The sequence below is a fragment of the Ursus americanus genome, chromosome 6 (assembly GCF_024610735.1).
Source record: "Ursus americanus isolate L20-20 chromosome 6, mUrsAme1.1.p, whole genome shotgun sequence".
Lineage (NCBI taxonomy): Eukaryota > Metazoa > Chordata > Mammalia > Carnivora > Ursidae > Ursus > Ursus americanus.
Genome location: NC_142132.1, coordinates 30,987,911 through 31,005,769, shown reverse-complemented (window position 1 = coordinate 31,005,769; position 17,859 = coordinate 30,987,911). Strand labels below are relative to the sequence as shown.

At 42.0% G+C, this 17,859-nt stretch overlaps 1 protein-coding gene across 9 annotated transcripts in view; it reads right to left on the bottom strand.

Moving 5' to 3' along the window:
• Nucleotides 1-17,859, bottom strand: part of BLNK (B cell linker) — a 105,866-nt gene that overhangs the window by 45,308 nt on the left and 42,699 nt on the right. For all 9 annotated transcript variants that reach the window (XM_045784987.2, XM_087862852.1, XM_045784988.2 and 6 more), the window contains exons 2-3: nucleotides 3,766-3,831; nucleotides 251-300 (exon numbers count right to left, since the gene is read on the bottom strand). In XM_045784987.2, the coding sequence (XP_045640943.2) occupies nucleotides 251-300; nucleotides 3,766-3,831 (116 nt within the window). The remainder of the gene's footprint in view (nucleotides 1-250; nucleotides 301-3,765; nucleotides 3,832-17,859) is intronic.

The following is a 17,859-nucleotide window of genomic DNA, read 5'->3' as shown; positions in this document are numbered from 1 at the left end:
CATGGAAGATACTTTAGAAATGTTTGATAAATAGATGAGTGGATGGATGGATGGATGGATGGATGGATGGATGGATGGATGGATGGAATACTACACCTCTACTATAGTCATATGCCCAACAGATTTGGGCATTCTTAAAATTAGGATGGGCACTCTTGTTTTCAAAAGAGTAGAACATAGTTCCCTTTTCAAGAAGTAAATATGAACATGAAATTAGTCAAGAGTCCAAGTATTTTAGGAATACTCTTACCTGAGGCATAATCCCTTTGAGGAACACTCGGAGGTGCTTTGACTTTCAGCCTATAGATAACAACCATTAGACAAATGGTCAGTGAGTAGGACAACTATTGTCAAGGCCCATAATAGAAGCACATGTAGAGATAACAGACAGATAACTAACAGCATAATGGCTTCTTTTGGACCCATCACTTTGAAAGCCTAAATGTATTGTGAATGGAGCAAAGCCATTAATCAGAGGTCTCCCACCTCCCTCATCTCCCCAGCATGTAACGGGGCTGTGACTTGGCAAAGGTTAAGTCCAGTGGTGGAAGGGTTCTCAGAGGTCAGAATACTAGCAAGCACAGAGTTCAGAGGTTCAAGGAAGAGAAATGTTGATTGGTTGACAGGACGGTAAGAGAAGATGAATTCTATTTTAATAAATAACTTAATAAATGCCTTAAATATCAAGAAAAATAGGAGCTTTAACAGAGCACTTGGGTTGTAGGTTGGGCTGAGATCACTTTGGCACTATTAACAAAAGTGCCAAATAAGTGAGCAGTGAGCGTCTGCAGGTTGGGCACTGTGATATTTAGCCTATTGAGAAGTTGAACTGTTTCAAGCACTCCCAAAACTACTTTAGTATCTTCATGCATATATAAAATGTTTGAATATTCACAATCCTTCCCCCTTCACTAAAAGAAGAAAATTAAAATTACATTTTAAAAATGTATCCCAATTTTTAGGCTTACTATAAATTGTGACAACACCTCCCATTCTATTATTTGAAATGGGTAAGTTTTCTAGTAAATTACTATTCTTAATAATAGTTGCCCATTTTATTTAAGAATGATTTGCTTAATGAAATTTAAAGTATATATAAATAAAACCTACATCCAGTAGCCTTTATTTACTAAAACATCACATCCTTTTTTAGAAGCGCAGCATAAGGTAACCATTACATGCAAAACATATTTCATTTCTTGTGGAAAAAAGCAGTACAGAAATTCATGTCTGATTACAAAAAATTAGCCCGATAAACCAGAATTGTGATGTTGCAAAAATAACAATACTTATATTTGCATAGAAATTTTGCTTTTTGTTTCCCCAAAGATTCTCAGATCTATTATTTTATCCAATTCTCACGGCAAGCCAGCATGTGCTGGGGAGATAATATCTTTAGACTTCTGATGAGGTCCAGAGAGAAAGATTAGCCATGGTGTTATAGGGGGAAAAAAGCACAAAACCAAACAAGGAATGGTTCCAGGTCTGTTCTTGGACCAGTAAAATTTCGAAAAACACAAACCAACCATTACCAGTTATTGTCATCATTTCATAAGAGAAAAGAAGGGGTATTTTAACACCCAAAATGTCTGGAGGTTATCATCTCGGGATAAAGGACAGACTCAGGAAGGGGCTGGTGGTTACTGAACACCGACCAGGAATAAGAGCTGTGGTTTGGGCCTCACTTAGCAGCCGGCAGCTGCATGCCAACCCCCAGTGCTTCAAGGTCCTTATTTTCTCATTTGGCCATGGACCAGTGACAACTCTGTCACGGTCTTGTGTTAGGAAACCAGTGTGTTCAACCGTGCTTCCTCCTTTCAAGGTAGCACCTGTTGCCTGGCAACGAGTAAGAGCGTAACAGCAGGTCACTCAGAACCAAAGGGCCACTGACTTCACCCAGGGTAACGACTATGGCAGCCATATTTTCCAAGCTGAGAAGAAACATCGTTTGTCAAGTAAAAGTGTATTTTGGGAACAATGGGCATAATAAAATAGAAACTGTCTGAAAAACTTTGAGCTCCATGGCTACTGTAAGTATGCTTGACCACGGAACAGAGAGACGTTTTACACAGAAGCTTCGTATTACTGAGAAAACTGGTGTGTTGTAAAACTGACAACTGTGGGATAATTAATCTAGAATCACTACTGATTAAAACAACGACTAGCAGGGTTCTCTCATGTCAATGAGGTTCTGCATGTGTCAGAAATATTGAACGAGAGCAATCACACACCTCTCTCCACCACGGGACAGAACATGAGGACAAATCCTCCTCCTCTAGGAGATGCCCCACAAGCAGAAGACCATTTTAACTATTTTATGATAATCACTTATACATACTGAGACTCGTTTGCATTTTATAGTCTAAAAACACCATAAAACACAATTTCGTACTTTCGAGATTAACAAAGACCAAAAAGAACGAAGACATTTTGTTCTGAAGGCATAGGGAAATGAACTTTTATACACTATATTAATGGTACAAAATTTTTGGAAAGCAATCTGGTAATATCAATAAAAATTTCAAGGGCATAAATTCTTCCATCTAGAAATTTCATTTTAGGAATTTAGCTTTCTGGCATACTCAAAATCTCTAAAAATTATTTATCAAAATATTATTTATGACAGTTAAGTTGAAAGAAATGGCCACAATATTTTTAGTAACCTTATCGGACTGCCCTCCAAGAATATGTCAGTTTAAACTCCCACATCTCTTTCCCTTTAAAAGGTGTTCACCAATACATAGCTGGTTAAATGAATGATAATATATTTATAGCAGACTATTAATCAGCTGTTCAAAATGGCATATGCCTTATTTTTACATGCCATCAAACAAAGATGTCCATGACATAGCATTAAGTAAAACCACTAAGCAAAGTCACGTTGGTAGAATGGTTTATGAAGTATGATGCCATTCATGATGAAAATGTATGTGTGTATAGGTATGTACTATATCATGCACATACAGATATATATACCAGACTCACTCACGACAATGTCTATTTCCCCAGAGTTGGTTAAGGTGGAGATATGGAGAAGTGGAAGATTTTGACTTTATGCAATTCTGAACTCTTTGATTTTTTTTTCCCTAGGGAATCTCTACTACTTTCATTATCTGAATAAAAGAACTTAAACAAAAATTTAATGGAATACGATTTCTTCTCTCCTCTTAACTTAGATTTTGAGTGGCAAATACAAGTATGTATAATTTTTATCTTCTTTTTTTTTTTAAATCTTAAGAGTTTTTGATGTGCAGGAAGCTTAGAAATTCTAGCTTTCTCTCTCCAAGTGCAAATTGAAAACACTATTTTAAAGCGGTAATGGAAAGAGCAAAAATTGAAATATGGAAAACAGGCATGGCATCCTAAAGATGCTAGGACTATGTTCTTATAACTTCTTTTTTGGATTTCTCTAAGTGTGTCCTAGTGGACTTTAACTAAGCAGTTATAGAAGCTGATTGTCCTGTTTCTGTAAACATCTTTGTTGATATTTGCTGGCACCTTGAGTGGTACAGCTCACTTTTACTGCAGTGAGAGGGAAAAGCAAAGTACCCTGAGTTGGTCACTCCATTCATTTGCCATGTTTCCTGAATATGGATCTTATCACCATGGACTCTAGCCGTGAGTAAGAAAGGGTTACATGCTAAAGAGGGTGCAACTCCTTACTTGCGTAACAGAGCACTTTGTTCTCTTCCACCTAGCACAGTCTGGAATAATGTGTTATTAATATAAATGAATGCTTACACAGTGCTATGGAGTTTAACTTACTTTTTGATTTTGTTCATTATTCCACCTTCATTGTTCTTGATATCATGGACCATCTTTTGAAGCTGCCTGCAAGAAACAAAATTAAACATAAAATATTAATAACTAGGTTGATTTTTTAAAAAGTTTTCTGTCCTTCCTGAATATAAAAAGAGAGAAAAAAGGCCTACAATAAACCCCCCAAACAGCATGAATCGTATTATATTTAATTAAGTTGGCCCTCTGCTACTTGAGTGAAGGGAAAGTGTGACTGATTCTGTAAGGAACGTGGTCATTGGGCCATGTCCCTGTCCCTGTCCATTGGATGTCTGGGCCAGGCTCAGGCTCTGAAGAGAAATTGTGATTTCTAGATCTGCCGAGTCTGAGGACACAGGTGAGGCAAAAGCCCTCTGATAAACCTCACTGTTCACCAATGATTGTTCTTAGAGCATTCACATTGCAAGATGGAGCTACCTTGAAGGACACATGAGCTGAAATCAGGTCCAAGATTTTTTTAGGGTGAACTTTACTAGGTAGAATCTAGAAAAACTGTCACCAAAAAGTTGTACATACACAGAAGCCATAAAGAAAATGATTAATGAATCTGACTGCATACACACTTGGAAACTCTGTAGAACAAAAAGTAATATGCACAAGATCAAAAGATAAATGATGTGCTGGTAGAAATATTGGCGACACAATAATAATGATGATTCTGTGTTTTGATTGACAAAGAAATCTTATGGCTCAGCAAAATAATTATTAATAATTCAGTAGGAAATGGGCAAAAGATGTGAACACATAGCTAACAGAAAAGAACGAGTGGCCAACAGACTAATGAAAAGATATTTAACACTACTTATATTTAAAGAAATCTAAATCGAAACAACAATGAGCTATGTTCTACCTATCAGACCGGCAGAGCTTAACATGATAACACCCGGGGTAGATGGGGTACAACAATACAGATATTCTTGGGAATGCACGTTGTTACAATCAGTATCTGTTAAATTTTAAAACCTTCATGCCTTTGACCCAGAAATTCTACTGCTAGGAATTTGCCATCATAAACATGGTCATAAAACCATGCCATTATGTACACATAAGCATTTTGCGTAATAACCCTAATCCTTCCTGCTTCCCTCCTAAAAAACCTGGAAACAACCTAAATGCCCATCAATCATTAAAAGGGAACTAGTTACTTAAACTTTGATAAAGCCATACAATGGAATACCACAGACCCTTAAAAAAAAAGAAAAAAAAGAAACACACACCTGTATTGCTGACACATAAAAATCCCCAACACATATTAAGTTAAACAGAAATGATGAAGGAGAGGGAAAAAAAAAAAGGAAGAAAGGAAGGGAAGTTCAGAATGATGTGAATCACATATTTTTTCTATGGAATGAGAAAGGACACGTACATTCCTGAGTCAGTATGTGCCTAGCTTTTTAGAAGGATATGCAAGCAGTTATTCAAAGATTGTTTTCAGAGGCAATAGAGTGTTCTCATACAACTTAGGAAAAGGTACCCCTTTCCTCTGGGTGAACACCTGAGCCGTGGCAAGGCGCACAGCCTGGCAATCCGTCGAGGAATAGATTTCAGCTTCTACTTGTCCTCAAAGCTGGGTGTCCTTGTATCAACTGTGTAGTGAAGGCTGGCGGCTTGAGCGGGGATGGGGGCTTCCGTTTTATAAAAAGGAGACTTTCTCTTCACAATGAAGATTTTTCTATATTATTTGAATGTTCATAGCTTGTGCATATATCATTTCTATTACCTGTTTTATATACATATATAGAAAAAAATGTTAACAGGGTTGGAGTACAGGGCCATGGTTTTTCTTTTCATAATAACTTTCTGACTTAAAATATATATATAAGTATATATTACTTATATATATACAAGTACATATATTTATATTTTAATATATTAAATAGTTTTAATATATATAATTTATATATCAAATAATTTTAATATATAATATATTATATTTAATATATAAAATAATATAATATATAATATATATTTAATATATAAGTAATATATACTTATATTTATATATTTACATGTAAATATATATTCGTGTTATGTATGAAATATTTATATTTATATTTTATATTGTATATAAATAATGATGTATATAAATATATAAAATACATATTTCTTATTTATATTTATATATACATAAATTATACATTTATAATTTCACACGGTTCTGTCCTCAAAGAATAAGATAGTTGAATTCACTTTTCAGGCAAACTTTCCTTTGTTCTGAGGAAGCCATATGACTGGTCCCTATAGTTAGCAAAATGTAAATCTTGTACACAGTCATCGTTCTTGGAGAAAATTGTGATTTCCCATAAACCTGATCGCAGACTTCTCTGACTCTGGGAGCTACGCCTTGCGTTAGGTCATATGAATAGTGGTGCACAAGTAAGCTTGGCAGAGGTCTATGAAACCCCGTTGACTCGGGGGAATCTGGAGGAATATTCTCTGGCTCTGCTTGGATTTAGGACGCGTATGTTGCAAAGCTCTTCAGTGTGGGTGGAGCAGTTTCGAGCCTGAGAGGAAGCTTGCTGGAGGAGCTCTGCGGGGCCTGCCTGCTGGCATCGCCGCTAAGGGTTAATTTAAGGCTAACTAACCCACCAAGGCTGACGTTCTGCCGTAGTTGTTCACTGAGAGCCGTTGGGCACTGAGGGGCGGAGTGAGATTTACTGGGTACGGATAGACCCTCCTCCCCTCAACCATTTTGGGAAAAGGAAGATTCTCAAATAAGGAATGGGAACTTGCACTGGGGAGTTTAGGGGGCTCTCTCCACTTCCAGGTCTAACGACTGTTAGGAGCTAATCCTGAGGAGCACAGACGAACCTGAGGGATATTCATTGGAGGACAGATGGGGAGGGATACAGGAGTGGCTGGGTTCGGGCTCCAGCTCTGAGAAGAACCCTACCCGGCACCACTGCTACCCATTTGCAACTAGAGAATTCCTCTCCATTGCCCCCCAATGTTCAGTGGTATCCTGCTGTTCGTTGTAGCCCGGCCTCAGCTGGGCTGTGGGGAAAGGTGTGTTCCATGGACTTGGAGGAGCGAAGCGCAGAGGGAAGGTAGGCTGGAGGGTGGAGTAGAAGGATAAGAGAAACTTCTTTCAGGACAACCTTAAGGCTGCATCTTGGGGAATTGTCTACAAAACTGGGCGACCCAATGAGAGGCCTGTGTTGGGATGTGGGGAGAGGTCGGTGCCAAGGGGTAATTTGGATAACAAAGGAAATGAGACCACATTTTATATCCCTAGTTAGGGAGGCTGATTCCATTCATATGAGAACTGAGCAAAGCCTCAGGCTCAGCAGCAGAGAGGAAAGAACAGATGAGGGAGAAGGGAGACCACTGCCCATATAAGACATACAGAGGGTCCCTAGAGCTGGACCTTTGAGTTGCCTCAGAACGCCACAGGGTTCTAGAGTTTGTTCAGACATATCCTGGGCCAAGCTCCTATCTCCTTTTCCTGCAGAACTCCAGGGGATCTCTGCGACAGAGGAAGTGGGGAAAAGGAAAGATAAGAGGTCTGGGCATGGAGAGAAGGAGAGATGAGAGAGTAGCTGGGATGGTTTGACTGGGAGGCAATTTAATACTTTCCAGTGCAGAGCGGAAGGCAACTCTGGCTGTAAGCGGACTGAAATTGAACAGAATGCCTTCAGCTGAATTAATTCTTAGCTAGGTTCAAGGACAAAATGAGCCAGAGTAAAGGATGCTGGCTGAAGTTTGTCAAGAGTGGGACACAGACAGAGTAAGGGGGAGCCAGGGGCTGATTTGTATAAGCAACTTTGCTGCAGGTATAGATAAACAGATGTAAACTGTTGCAAATGACTTTGATGTAATTTTGTCATTTGCTCAACTTGGTATCTGATGCTTCTTGGCCTTTCCTAATTTCTTTTCATTATAGATTGTTAAAATAACTATAATCATAATATATAATTATAGCACATCGTTGAATTGTTTCATAAACTATACATTTTGTGTACAAAATTTTTCTTCTCCTTCTGCCTCTCGTTCACCCAAATCCTGATCCCACAGACTGACTGCTCAGGTAGAGCCACCAAGCTTCTGTTACCTGGAAAAACACAGTTCCCCCAAACCAAGAAGATGTGATGACGCTCTCAGCTCATTTTATCAACTATTCACACACTGTGTGATGCACAGCTTTCCTCCTCTCTGGCATTGTCTGTCCCACCTTGGAGCACTTTTTTCCTCTACTACAACATAAAGCATATGCAAAAGGAATGTACAGCTGGACTGTTCCCAGACTTAAATACCAGCTGTCTCACTGTGATAAGTCATGTGTAGGCGAAAATAAGCATAAAACAGCTTCTCTTTGGGGGCGCCTGGGTGGCTCAGTTGGTTAAGCATCTGCCTTTGGCTCAGGACATGATCCCAGGGTTCTGGGATCGAGCCCCGCATCGGGCTCCCTGCTCTGCGAGCCTGCTTCTCCCTCTGCCTCTGCCTGCTATTCCCCCTGCTGTGCTCTCTTGCTCTCTGTCAAATAAATAAAATCTTAAAAAAAAAAAAAAACAAAAAACACCAAAAAAACCCAGCTTCTCTTTGATTAGTCCTTTCAGAGATATTCCTCCATAGATGGCAGAAGGATTACAGGATCACAATTTAATTTTTAAAATTGTGAAGACACAGCCATGTTCACATCGCAAAACAAAATGAAGAGACTTACCTAATATATGCTTTAAAAAGATGTTAATATGGCAATCCTTATGAAAATAACACCAGCATTTTTCACAGAGCTAGAACAAACAATTCTAAAATTTGTATGGAACCAGAAAAGACCCCGAATAGCCAAAGGAATATCAAAAAAGCAAAGCAAAGCAGGAGGCATCACAATTCCGGACTTCAAGCTGTATGACAAAGCTGTAATCATCAAGACAGTATGGTACTGGCACAAAAATAGACACATAGATTGATGGAACAGAAATGGATCCATAACTATATGGACAACTAATCTTCGGGACAACAAAACAGGAAAGAATATCCAATGGAAAAAAGACAGTGTTCTCAACAAATGGTTTTGGGAAAATTGGACAATCACATGCAGAAGAATGAAACTGGTCCACTTTCTTACACCATACACAGAAATAAAGTCAAAATGGAAGAAAGACCTAAATGTGAGACAGGAATCCATCAAAATCTTAGAGGCAAACACAGACAGCAACCTCTTTGACCTTGGCCACAGCAACTTATTATTAGACATGTCTCCAGAGGCAGGAGAAACAAAAGTAAAAATGAACTACTGGGACTTCATTAAGATAAAAAGTTTCCGCACAGCAAAGGAAACAATCAACAAAACTAAAAGGCAACCCGTGGAATGGGAGAAGATATTTGCAAATGACATATCAGATAAAGGGCTAATATCCAAAATCTATAAAGAATTTATCAAACTCAACACCCCAAAAATAAACAATCCAGTCAAGAAATGGGCAGAAGACATGGACAGACATTTTTCCAAAGAAGACATACTAATGGCCAACAGACACATGAAAAAATGCTCCACATCAGTCATCATCAGGGAAATACAAATCAAAACCATAATGAGATACCACCTCACACTAGTCAGAATGGCTAAAATTAACAAGTCAGGAGACATCAGATGTTGGCAAGGGTGTGGAGAAAGGGGAACCCTCGTGCACTGTTGGTAGGAATGCAAACTGGTGCAGCCACTCTGGAAAGCAGTATGAAGGTTCCTCAAAAAGTTAAAAATAGAGCTACCCTATGACCCAGCAATTGCACTACTAGGGATTTATCCAGAGGATACAAACATAGTGATTCCAAGTGATCACAGTGATCATGCACCCCAATGTTTATAGCAGCAATGCCCACAATAGTCGAAATATGAGAAGATGTCCATCGACAGATGAATGGATAAAGAAGATGTGGTATATATACACAATGGAATATTACACAGCTATCTAAAAGAATGAAATCCTGCCATTTGCAATGATGTGGATGGAACTAGAGGTTGTTATGTTAAGCGAAATAAGCTGGTCAGAGAAAGACAACATATGATTTCGCTCATATGTGAAATTCAAAAAACAAAGCAGATGAACACAAGGGAAGGGAAGGAAGAATAAAATAAGAAAAACAGAGAGAGAGGCAAATCATAAGAGACTCTTAACTAGAGGGAACAAGCTGAGGGTTGCTGGAGGGGATAGGGTGGGGGGATGGGTAACTGGGTGATGGGCATTAAGGAGAGCACTTGATGGAATGAGCACTGGGTATTGTGTTATATGCAACTGATGAATCACCAAATTCTACCCCTGAAACTAAAACTAACTTGAATTTAAATAAAATCTTGAAAAAATAAAAAAAAAAGACATTAATACATACTTTTAAGTAGCATGGCACGTCAGCATTTTAAAATGGTAAGCAGATTATACAAATAATTATAATTATTACTCATATAAGCCAAATCAAATTATACATTCACTCCTTTGTCACTGAATTAAAATTTTTTTCCAAGCTTTTGAATTAATGACAACAAATTTAGGTTTTTAACAACATCCTGAAGTAGTGTGATCCAGGCTGAGCCTGGATCTTAAAAGATTTAGATCCCATATATTCTGAGTTGGACAAATCATTGAAAGTTACTAGCAGTTTTCTGCCTTCAAAGAAGTGGCTTCTCTCCTTCAACTACACCTGAATCACCAAGAGGGCTATTGAAATGCAGAAGGTGGGCCTCGCCCCTAGAGCCTCTGATTGGGTGGGTCCAGAGTGGGTCAGAGAATTTGCATTTCTAACAATTTGCTTCCCAACTTCACTGGCCCAGAGACCACCCTTTTGTGCACAACACCTTTTTGTGCTGCGGGCCTTTCAGTTGTGCCTAAGTTAAGCAAATAGATGCTTGGGGAAAACTCGAGGAGTCCTCCTGAATCCCAGGGGAAGCTTCAGACGATGAAGTTGAAGTTTCAGACAACGAAGCTGAGCGGTCAGTTCAACAACCTCACTGGTGAGCCTCACTGGGGCGTGGGTTTTTCTGGGCTGCCCCTCCTTTGTGGGACTCTCAGCTTTTCTCTGTGTGGATTTAGACTACCCTCTGCCTGTACATTTTCATTTATTTTAGAGTCATGTGCTTTCTTCTTGAACCACAGTCTGCCAAAGCAGCAGAGTGGCCATGAGGGGGGTGCAGGTGAACATGCCCCTCCCATTTGCAACAATGGAAAATGGGGCTGGACCTGCTTGGCATAGAGCCACATGGTCAGGACCATTTGGTGACGTTGGGACTAAGATATGACCATATCCCTGCCTGGGGAAACGGGCTGTCACTCAGCCTGCAAAGACTCTTCTCCAGAACAGGAAGGGAGGAAGCTGAGCATGTGGTAGACAGGCCTTGGGCTTTGCTACCTGTGCATTTCCCATCTTGCTGGGGCCTCCTGGTTGTTGGTCCCTTCACAGGTCGACCTCTAGAAGGATTTCTAAAATGCAGAGGTGAGCTGGCCCTTGGAATGGTCTATGGCTGGGAGCAAAGCTGGGAAGACCTGAAGAAGGATCCAGGAGGCTGAGCGAAGCCTTGTCTAGTAACGAATATAAATCATTCTCTGTGTTGTGCTTCCCTTCTGTTATTCCCCAAATTTCAGCACAGACTTACTATGTGTTAACAAGTCTGTTGGGTTGTGCGGCAATGAGGAAAGGGTCTGTGGCCGAAAATGGAAAGAGCCTCAGAAATCCACATGGAGCCTGGAGGATGCCATCTTCACCACAGTGGGGGGGGGGGTGGGTGGGGGTGGGAGTGGGAGGAGTCGGGGGAAAATGGCTCCACGAAGAGGGGCTCCTGGATCTGGAGACAGGCACGAGCCAGGAAGGAGCAGTGTGGGATGTGTAAGCAACCGTGGGACTCCCAGAAGGCCAACGTCAGGAAATCTGGTAAAAGTGGGATAAGGGGTACTGTATTTTGAATGGCAAAAAGGAATGTGACCTTTTTTTCTTTGGAGTCCCAAGTAAGGAGTGGCTGGTCACATAGGTTGTACAGTTTTTAATTTTGTAACTTTATTTCTGATAAAAAGAAATGTAATATATGCTAAGTGAATCAATCCTGAAAGCATGAAAGGGCTATGCGTACTGTATGATTCCAACTGGAATCTGGAAAAGGCAAAACTATGGAAACAGTAGAAAGATCAGTGGTTGTCATGAGTTTGGGAGGAGGAAGGGAAGAATGAATAGGTGGAACAGGGGATTTTTAGGGCAGTGAAACTATTTTTGTACAATACTATCACAGTGGCCACACATAACAGATGTTCATTGTATCAAAATTTGGAAATAATACCTAAATGCCACTCTTAATTCCAACCTCCACTACTAACATTTAACTAACCAGCCTCCCAGTGTTTTGCTACACAAGGTATAGATCTGACATAACTAAGATCATACTTGATATTTCGTAATCTGCATTTTCCACTTAGATCTCAAACATTTTCATAAGTGAGCATGGTCCTGAGGCTTTGTCTGCTTAGCCAGCCAGTCTTTCCCTGTACCTTTCCTCCCCCTGCAAACGGAGGGGCTTTTAATGAGCCGAAACTCCGATCTGGGTGGGTGTGACAGGGAGCCGTGAAATGTCAGGGCCCCTATACTTGAGGGAGGGGAGAGAGAAGACCAGACCAGACCTGAGCAGACCAGGATCAAGAGGTGTGGAGAAGATCCGCTGGAGGCCTTGTTTCTGGGGACCTTGGATCAGGGGGTTGAGCCCGAGGGGCAGGAGAGAGTCCATCTCAGGTTCTGAACCTCCTGTTCCTTCAAACCCAGATCACTCTCTGAAACAGTGTTTTTTAGCGTGTGGTCTGAAGACTACCAAACTCTAGCACCTGTAAAATGAAGATATCTACCTCGCGGAGTTGCTATGAAGAGAATAAATAATGGATGTAAAGCGCCTGCCCACACCGGCCTCTTTGGTTCATCATAGTGGCTCTTCTTGCAGAAGATCCTGGGAACTGACTTAGACCAGGACAAAACTCCTGTCAGCGACGTGCACTAGAGATGGGAAGGGGGTACCTTCCCACCGGGGTTGATCTCCTCCAGGCCAGAAGGTGCTCCAGAATTGGGTTTGGTTGTGCGGTGTCTCTGTTATTGTTGTTGTTCTGTTTGTTTGTTTTGGGGGGAGGGTGATGGGCGGTGGCAGGGAGGGCTGGTCACTCCCCAGCCTGGCGTGGCTGATTGGCGCCAGCATGTGGGAATCACCCGCTAACCACAGTTCTGCATAAAACGAGGTACTTATGTGCCCTGATATGAGTGCCATTTTGATCTCTAACCTACAGAAATACTTTCGCAAAAAGATGAATTATTTTGGGTTCTTAGGGTGCCTTTAGTACTGACAAATGCTTCCATATAGTTAGCTGTATTCAAGTGTAAGAAGAGAGCATTTTAATCAACACTAAGTTTAGTACAAGTAAAAATACTGTGCTTGCCAAAAACTTAAATTACATTAAAAACAAAAATTCAGATTGCTGGGCCCTCGACCATCTCAATGGAATAAAAAATCCCAGGTGGGGCCCAGCAATCTGCATTTTAACAAGCTTCTTGGGACTGGTGATTCTTATGCACACAGAAGGCTGAGAATCTTTATTAAAGGAAGCACGGCGGGTTTATCTGCTTCTAGGCCAGGCTTAATCACAAAGAGCACAAAAGAAGGCCCCCCCAACTGCCAGAGTATTTTTCCACCTGCCTCTATAGCTGAGATATCTTTAACGGCAAAACTTTACTCCCTAGTGGGATGCTGAAGGCTTGCGCAGACACTGTCTCTCCCCAGGAAATTAACATACTGGCAAATAAGAGCTTTAATCAAGGGTGTGATGTCTGCTCTCAACAGGGAAAAGGGCAGAAAGAATGAGCTGTGGGTGCCAACGACCAGGCTTTTACCTTCACGTAGGGTCAGATCAATACAAATCTGACACAGAGATACTTTCTGTCTGCCTGCCTTCTGTTCCCTGGCAACCTGGCACAGAGTGGGGTCCCCAGCTCCTGGAGCTGAACACAAACAGCTCAGCCTTGTTCAATGAGTATTTTTTGAATTGAAGGTAAGAGATTACATTGATGGGCAGTCTCTATACATCTTCTTGGAGGAGGAGGGGAAGGAGGTCTTGATTTGGGCTAAATATTAGAGTCACTTAGGGTGCTTTGAATAATCCTCATATCCAAGGCTCCCCCCACACCACTGGCTCTCAGGGGTTTCTGATGCGTGGCCAAGGTTGAGCACCACTGGCAGCATTGCCATTTGTAGATTCCCCTGGAAAGACCCACCGGCTAAGAGAGCATGAGGAGAGGAATCCATAGATGCTGACGGCCCTTCAGAAAGGTATCTGCAGGCCGAGGGCAGCCCCGGGATGTAGAGGGACAGAGCAGATGCAGGAAGGGTAGACTGGCGGATGCAGAGCTCCAATCAGCACCAAGGAAGCACTGGGAAGGCAGCTGCACATGGATGGTTTGGCCAGATCACCAAAAACGAGTCTATTTTACAAAATACCTTTCCAGTAATTTTTATTAAACACAGGAGATGATTTAAAAGATGGTATTATCTGCAAGAAGTGTATTTTTTGAAATTTAGTAGAAATAAAATAGAAGGATCAGAGAACATTTTGCTTTCCTTTTAGCTCCTTGATGCATTCACAGAGGACAGTGAAAGGCAGGTTTTAGAGGGGTTTTGCACTTTGATCTTTCCAGGAAAGGTGGAATGCAAAGCAGTGTTAATCAGAGAAAATCCTTGTTTAATCTGGATTTAGGAATGGATTAAAGAGGGTCTCAGACGAAAGAGAGCCTTTGCAAACAAAAGAGCAGATAAATCCTTCCTTCTTCTTCCTCCCCAAATCTGAACCAAGGTCGGGGCTGGAGTTTTATCTTTTCGGGATCCGTGGGGCTGGTCCTCTGTGGGTGAGGGCTTGTCAGGGCCCTTCTCCACTCCTGTTCCTAAACCCCAGCTTGCACCAGGCCACACCCTCCTCAAGAGCCTGCAGCAGCTCCACGCTGTCTCCCGAATAATCCTGCCTTTTCACTCTGAGCTCCTGGAACCCCCCTGACAGCCGGCTCTTTCCTGTGAATTACCTACATCTACTTGGTTTGGTACCTTAGAACATCTGTATTCTCACATCTGGCCAGTACCTCCAACATATATGTTCCTAAGATCATTCTGGAGTAGCAATCTCTCTAACATTTTCCTTGGTATATATATAGAAGTGAAGAAGTCATCTGTTCTCTTAACTACTTTACACGATGAACGAATTTTTAAAAACATAACGATCATCACCAGGTCTGCTGATCCTTTATCTGACTTTCTCCTTTCTTAGGTGTTTAAATGATCTCCTATTATTGACTCTGGAATTCTTTTTAGGATGCTACTCATCATTTCTATAGTATATTTTATTTTTGCTGTTAAAATTTCAACACAAGCATATTATAGAAAGTTGAAGACCTCTGATAAGGAAGAGAATAAGAAGACAACAGAATTTAGAATCTGGTACCCTTGGATTTTCAGGCTTGAAACCTCTGGGCTTTTTTTGGACCCTTTCTTTCTGTCTGACTCTTCGTCTCCTGTCATCACTTGTGGCAGTTCACCTCTAGATGACCTTACCTGTCTCTGTCTCCTCGTTCCCGCTCCTGCTGTCACAGCCATTGTGATCTGGCGGGCAATGGACAAGGTGTGTGGCCGCCCCTCTGGTCTCCCTCCTTCCATCTCTCCCCTCCTCCAAATGCATTTTCTTGCACTACCCCTCTTCATCGTGCCACCCCACGAATGAAGAGTCTTCAAGGTCTCCCCGTTTCCCGCATGATAAAGTACAAACTCATTTGCTTGGCATTCAAAGGCCTTCAGAATTTGGACCCAACCAGACATTTTTAGACATAATTAACCCACTGCTATGAACCCACAATTGTTCTCATTCCATCCCCTCAGCCCAAGGCCCAGCTTAAGTGGCTCCTTCCCTCTTCCAGATAATTTCTCGGGCACAGGAAGGAGGCCACTTTAGGACTGGAGTCCAGAGAGGTAGATTCTACTCTAATCTCCACTGCTTCCTGGCTCTGACCATCTGAGCAGTTCTTGCTGTCACTAAGGGCCTCATTTTCTCTTGTAAACTGAGAAGACTGGATTACAGGGACGCTCAGGTCTTCCTCGGCTCTGCATTCTACTTCTGTCTACCCTGGATTTATAACACTTCCAGCAGCCCTACCTACGGATTGGTCATTTCATCTCCAGTGCTAACTGCCACTTCTGAACTGTGATCTGGTTCATGGGGACATCTTTTCTATGCTGTAGCTTAAACTTTCTTTCCTAAACTCAAAATAGTTTTGTTTCTTCAGTTTATGGAAGGAATACAGGCAGATCTCTATAAATTCATATGATACAGACACGTAAAAATAGAAAGTATTCTTTGCTGGGCACGGGGCGGATCAGAGGGCTGTGAGACCCTTAGAAGGGAGTGGCTGACTTGAGGTTTGAAAATGAAGTGTCCTGGGAGCTGGATCCTGCTGGGAAAACAGAAATCCACCAAGCAGAAGAGTGAGGAACAGCAGCCGTGTGCAGGAACCGCAACGGCAAAGGCTGAGACATGAAATTGGCTGTGATGTTTGGGGTCTGGTGAAAAGCTGAGAGTAGCAGGATATGGGGTGTTGGGGAAGGGTGTAGTCGAAAATGAGGCTGGAGGATGGGGACAGGGAGTCAAGGGCCTTGTTAGTCGGGCCAAGGAGATGGGTTATAGGCAGCAGGAAACCCGTGAAAACCCTTCCTCAAAGTTGGGTCCTGATTAGCGGGGAAGAATGGAGGAGGGCCTCGGCCTGGGGACACTGGTAGCCGGAAGACCAGTAGGAAAGCCCAGCCCAAGGTAGGGGGATACTGGAGGGATAACATCAAGATGCCCTTTAGGGCCTCACCTGGGCAGAAGAAAGAACTGATGACTACAAGGTGGACTGTCCTGGGGCCTGAGGCAAAATAAATTGGCAATACTGGTCCTGTCTTCATTTAAATTGTTAACATATTGTTCATCATGAACTTTTTTTTGTTTTTGGTCCTTAATTTTGATTTTTAAAATATTATCTTAAAATACTATTTACCTTCATTTACTGATGGGGGAGGGTCACTCTTACAGTTTAATGGCTTGTTTTTTGTTTTTATACAAGACCTGTATTTGTTTTCTTCAGTCCACAAGTACTCGGCAAATACACACAGAGAAAGGCACGTGCAGGACAGAGCTAACGAACCTGAACACAAATCCTTCCCTCTGGGAATGCAGGGAAGAGGTCCCTTCTGCCCCCCTAATCGAGTGACAAAAACCTTCTGACTTATGTGAAACCAGAGGACTGGGGGATTCTCTGATTCACACGAAGTATCTTTCTTTTGGATAATTTCTGTCTCAAAGCTCAAATCTCTGATTACAAACCATCATTTTGAAACAGAATGCCACTTTTTCTTGACTCTTCTGCTATTTGCGTGCGGCAGAGCCTGTCCAATCTGGGCTCCCCCTCTGCCTCTCCACAGCCTCTCCCAGCCCTGCTCAGCTTCCTCATGCCCCTCCTTCCTGTGGCATCACTGGTGCTATATTTAGATTTGCAAATTCAGCAGCTGAGGGGGCTTCTTCCTTCTAGAAAGTGAGCTCTTGCTGGAGATGGCACGGAAGTTCTGAAAGCCCCTTCCATGGTGGAGGAAGCCTCCTGAGGCTGAGTTAGCACCCCTGCCCCATTTCACAGATGTAGATCCCCAGGCCCAGAGAGATCATGAAGCTTGTCTCAGACCACACAGCTTGGAAACCCAACTCCTAGGTTTGCCTGTCATTAAGGTAGTCACAGATATTTGGCAGCGGGAGAGACTTTAGGAATATCCTGGGTCAATCCCCCCTTGTTATAAGGGAGGAAACTAAGTTCTAGAGAAATGTTGCCATTGCCCCAAGATTGATTAGCTAAAGATTCCCCGGTTCTTTCCATCACACCCTGTTCTTTCCCTTTCCACACACGGCTCGAGGCTCCTGCCAGAAGCTCAGGTTTTCCATGGCAGGGATTGTTCTACCTTCTTGTGCCACAGGCCACAAGCCACGGTTACAGTCCAAGGCCAGGAAGCTGTGCCGGTGGTCACTCGGATAATCGACAGCA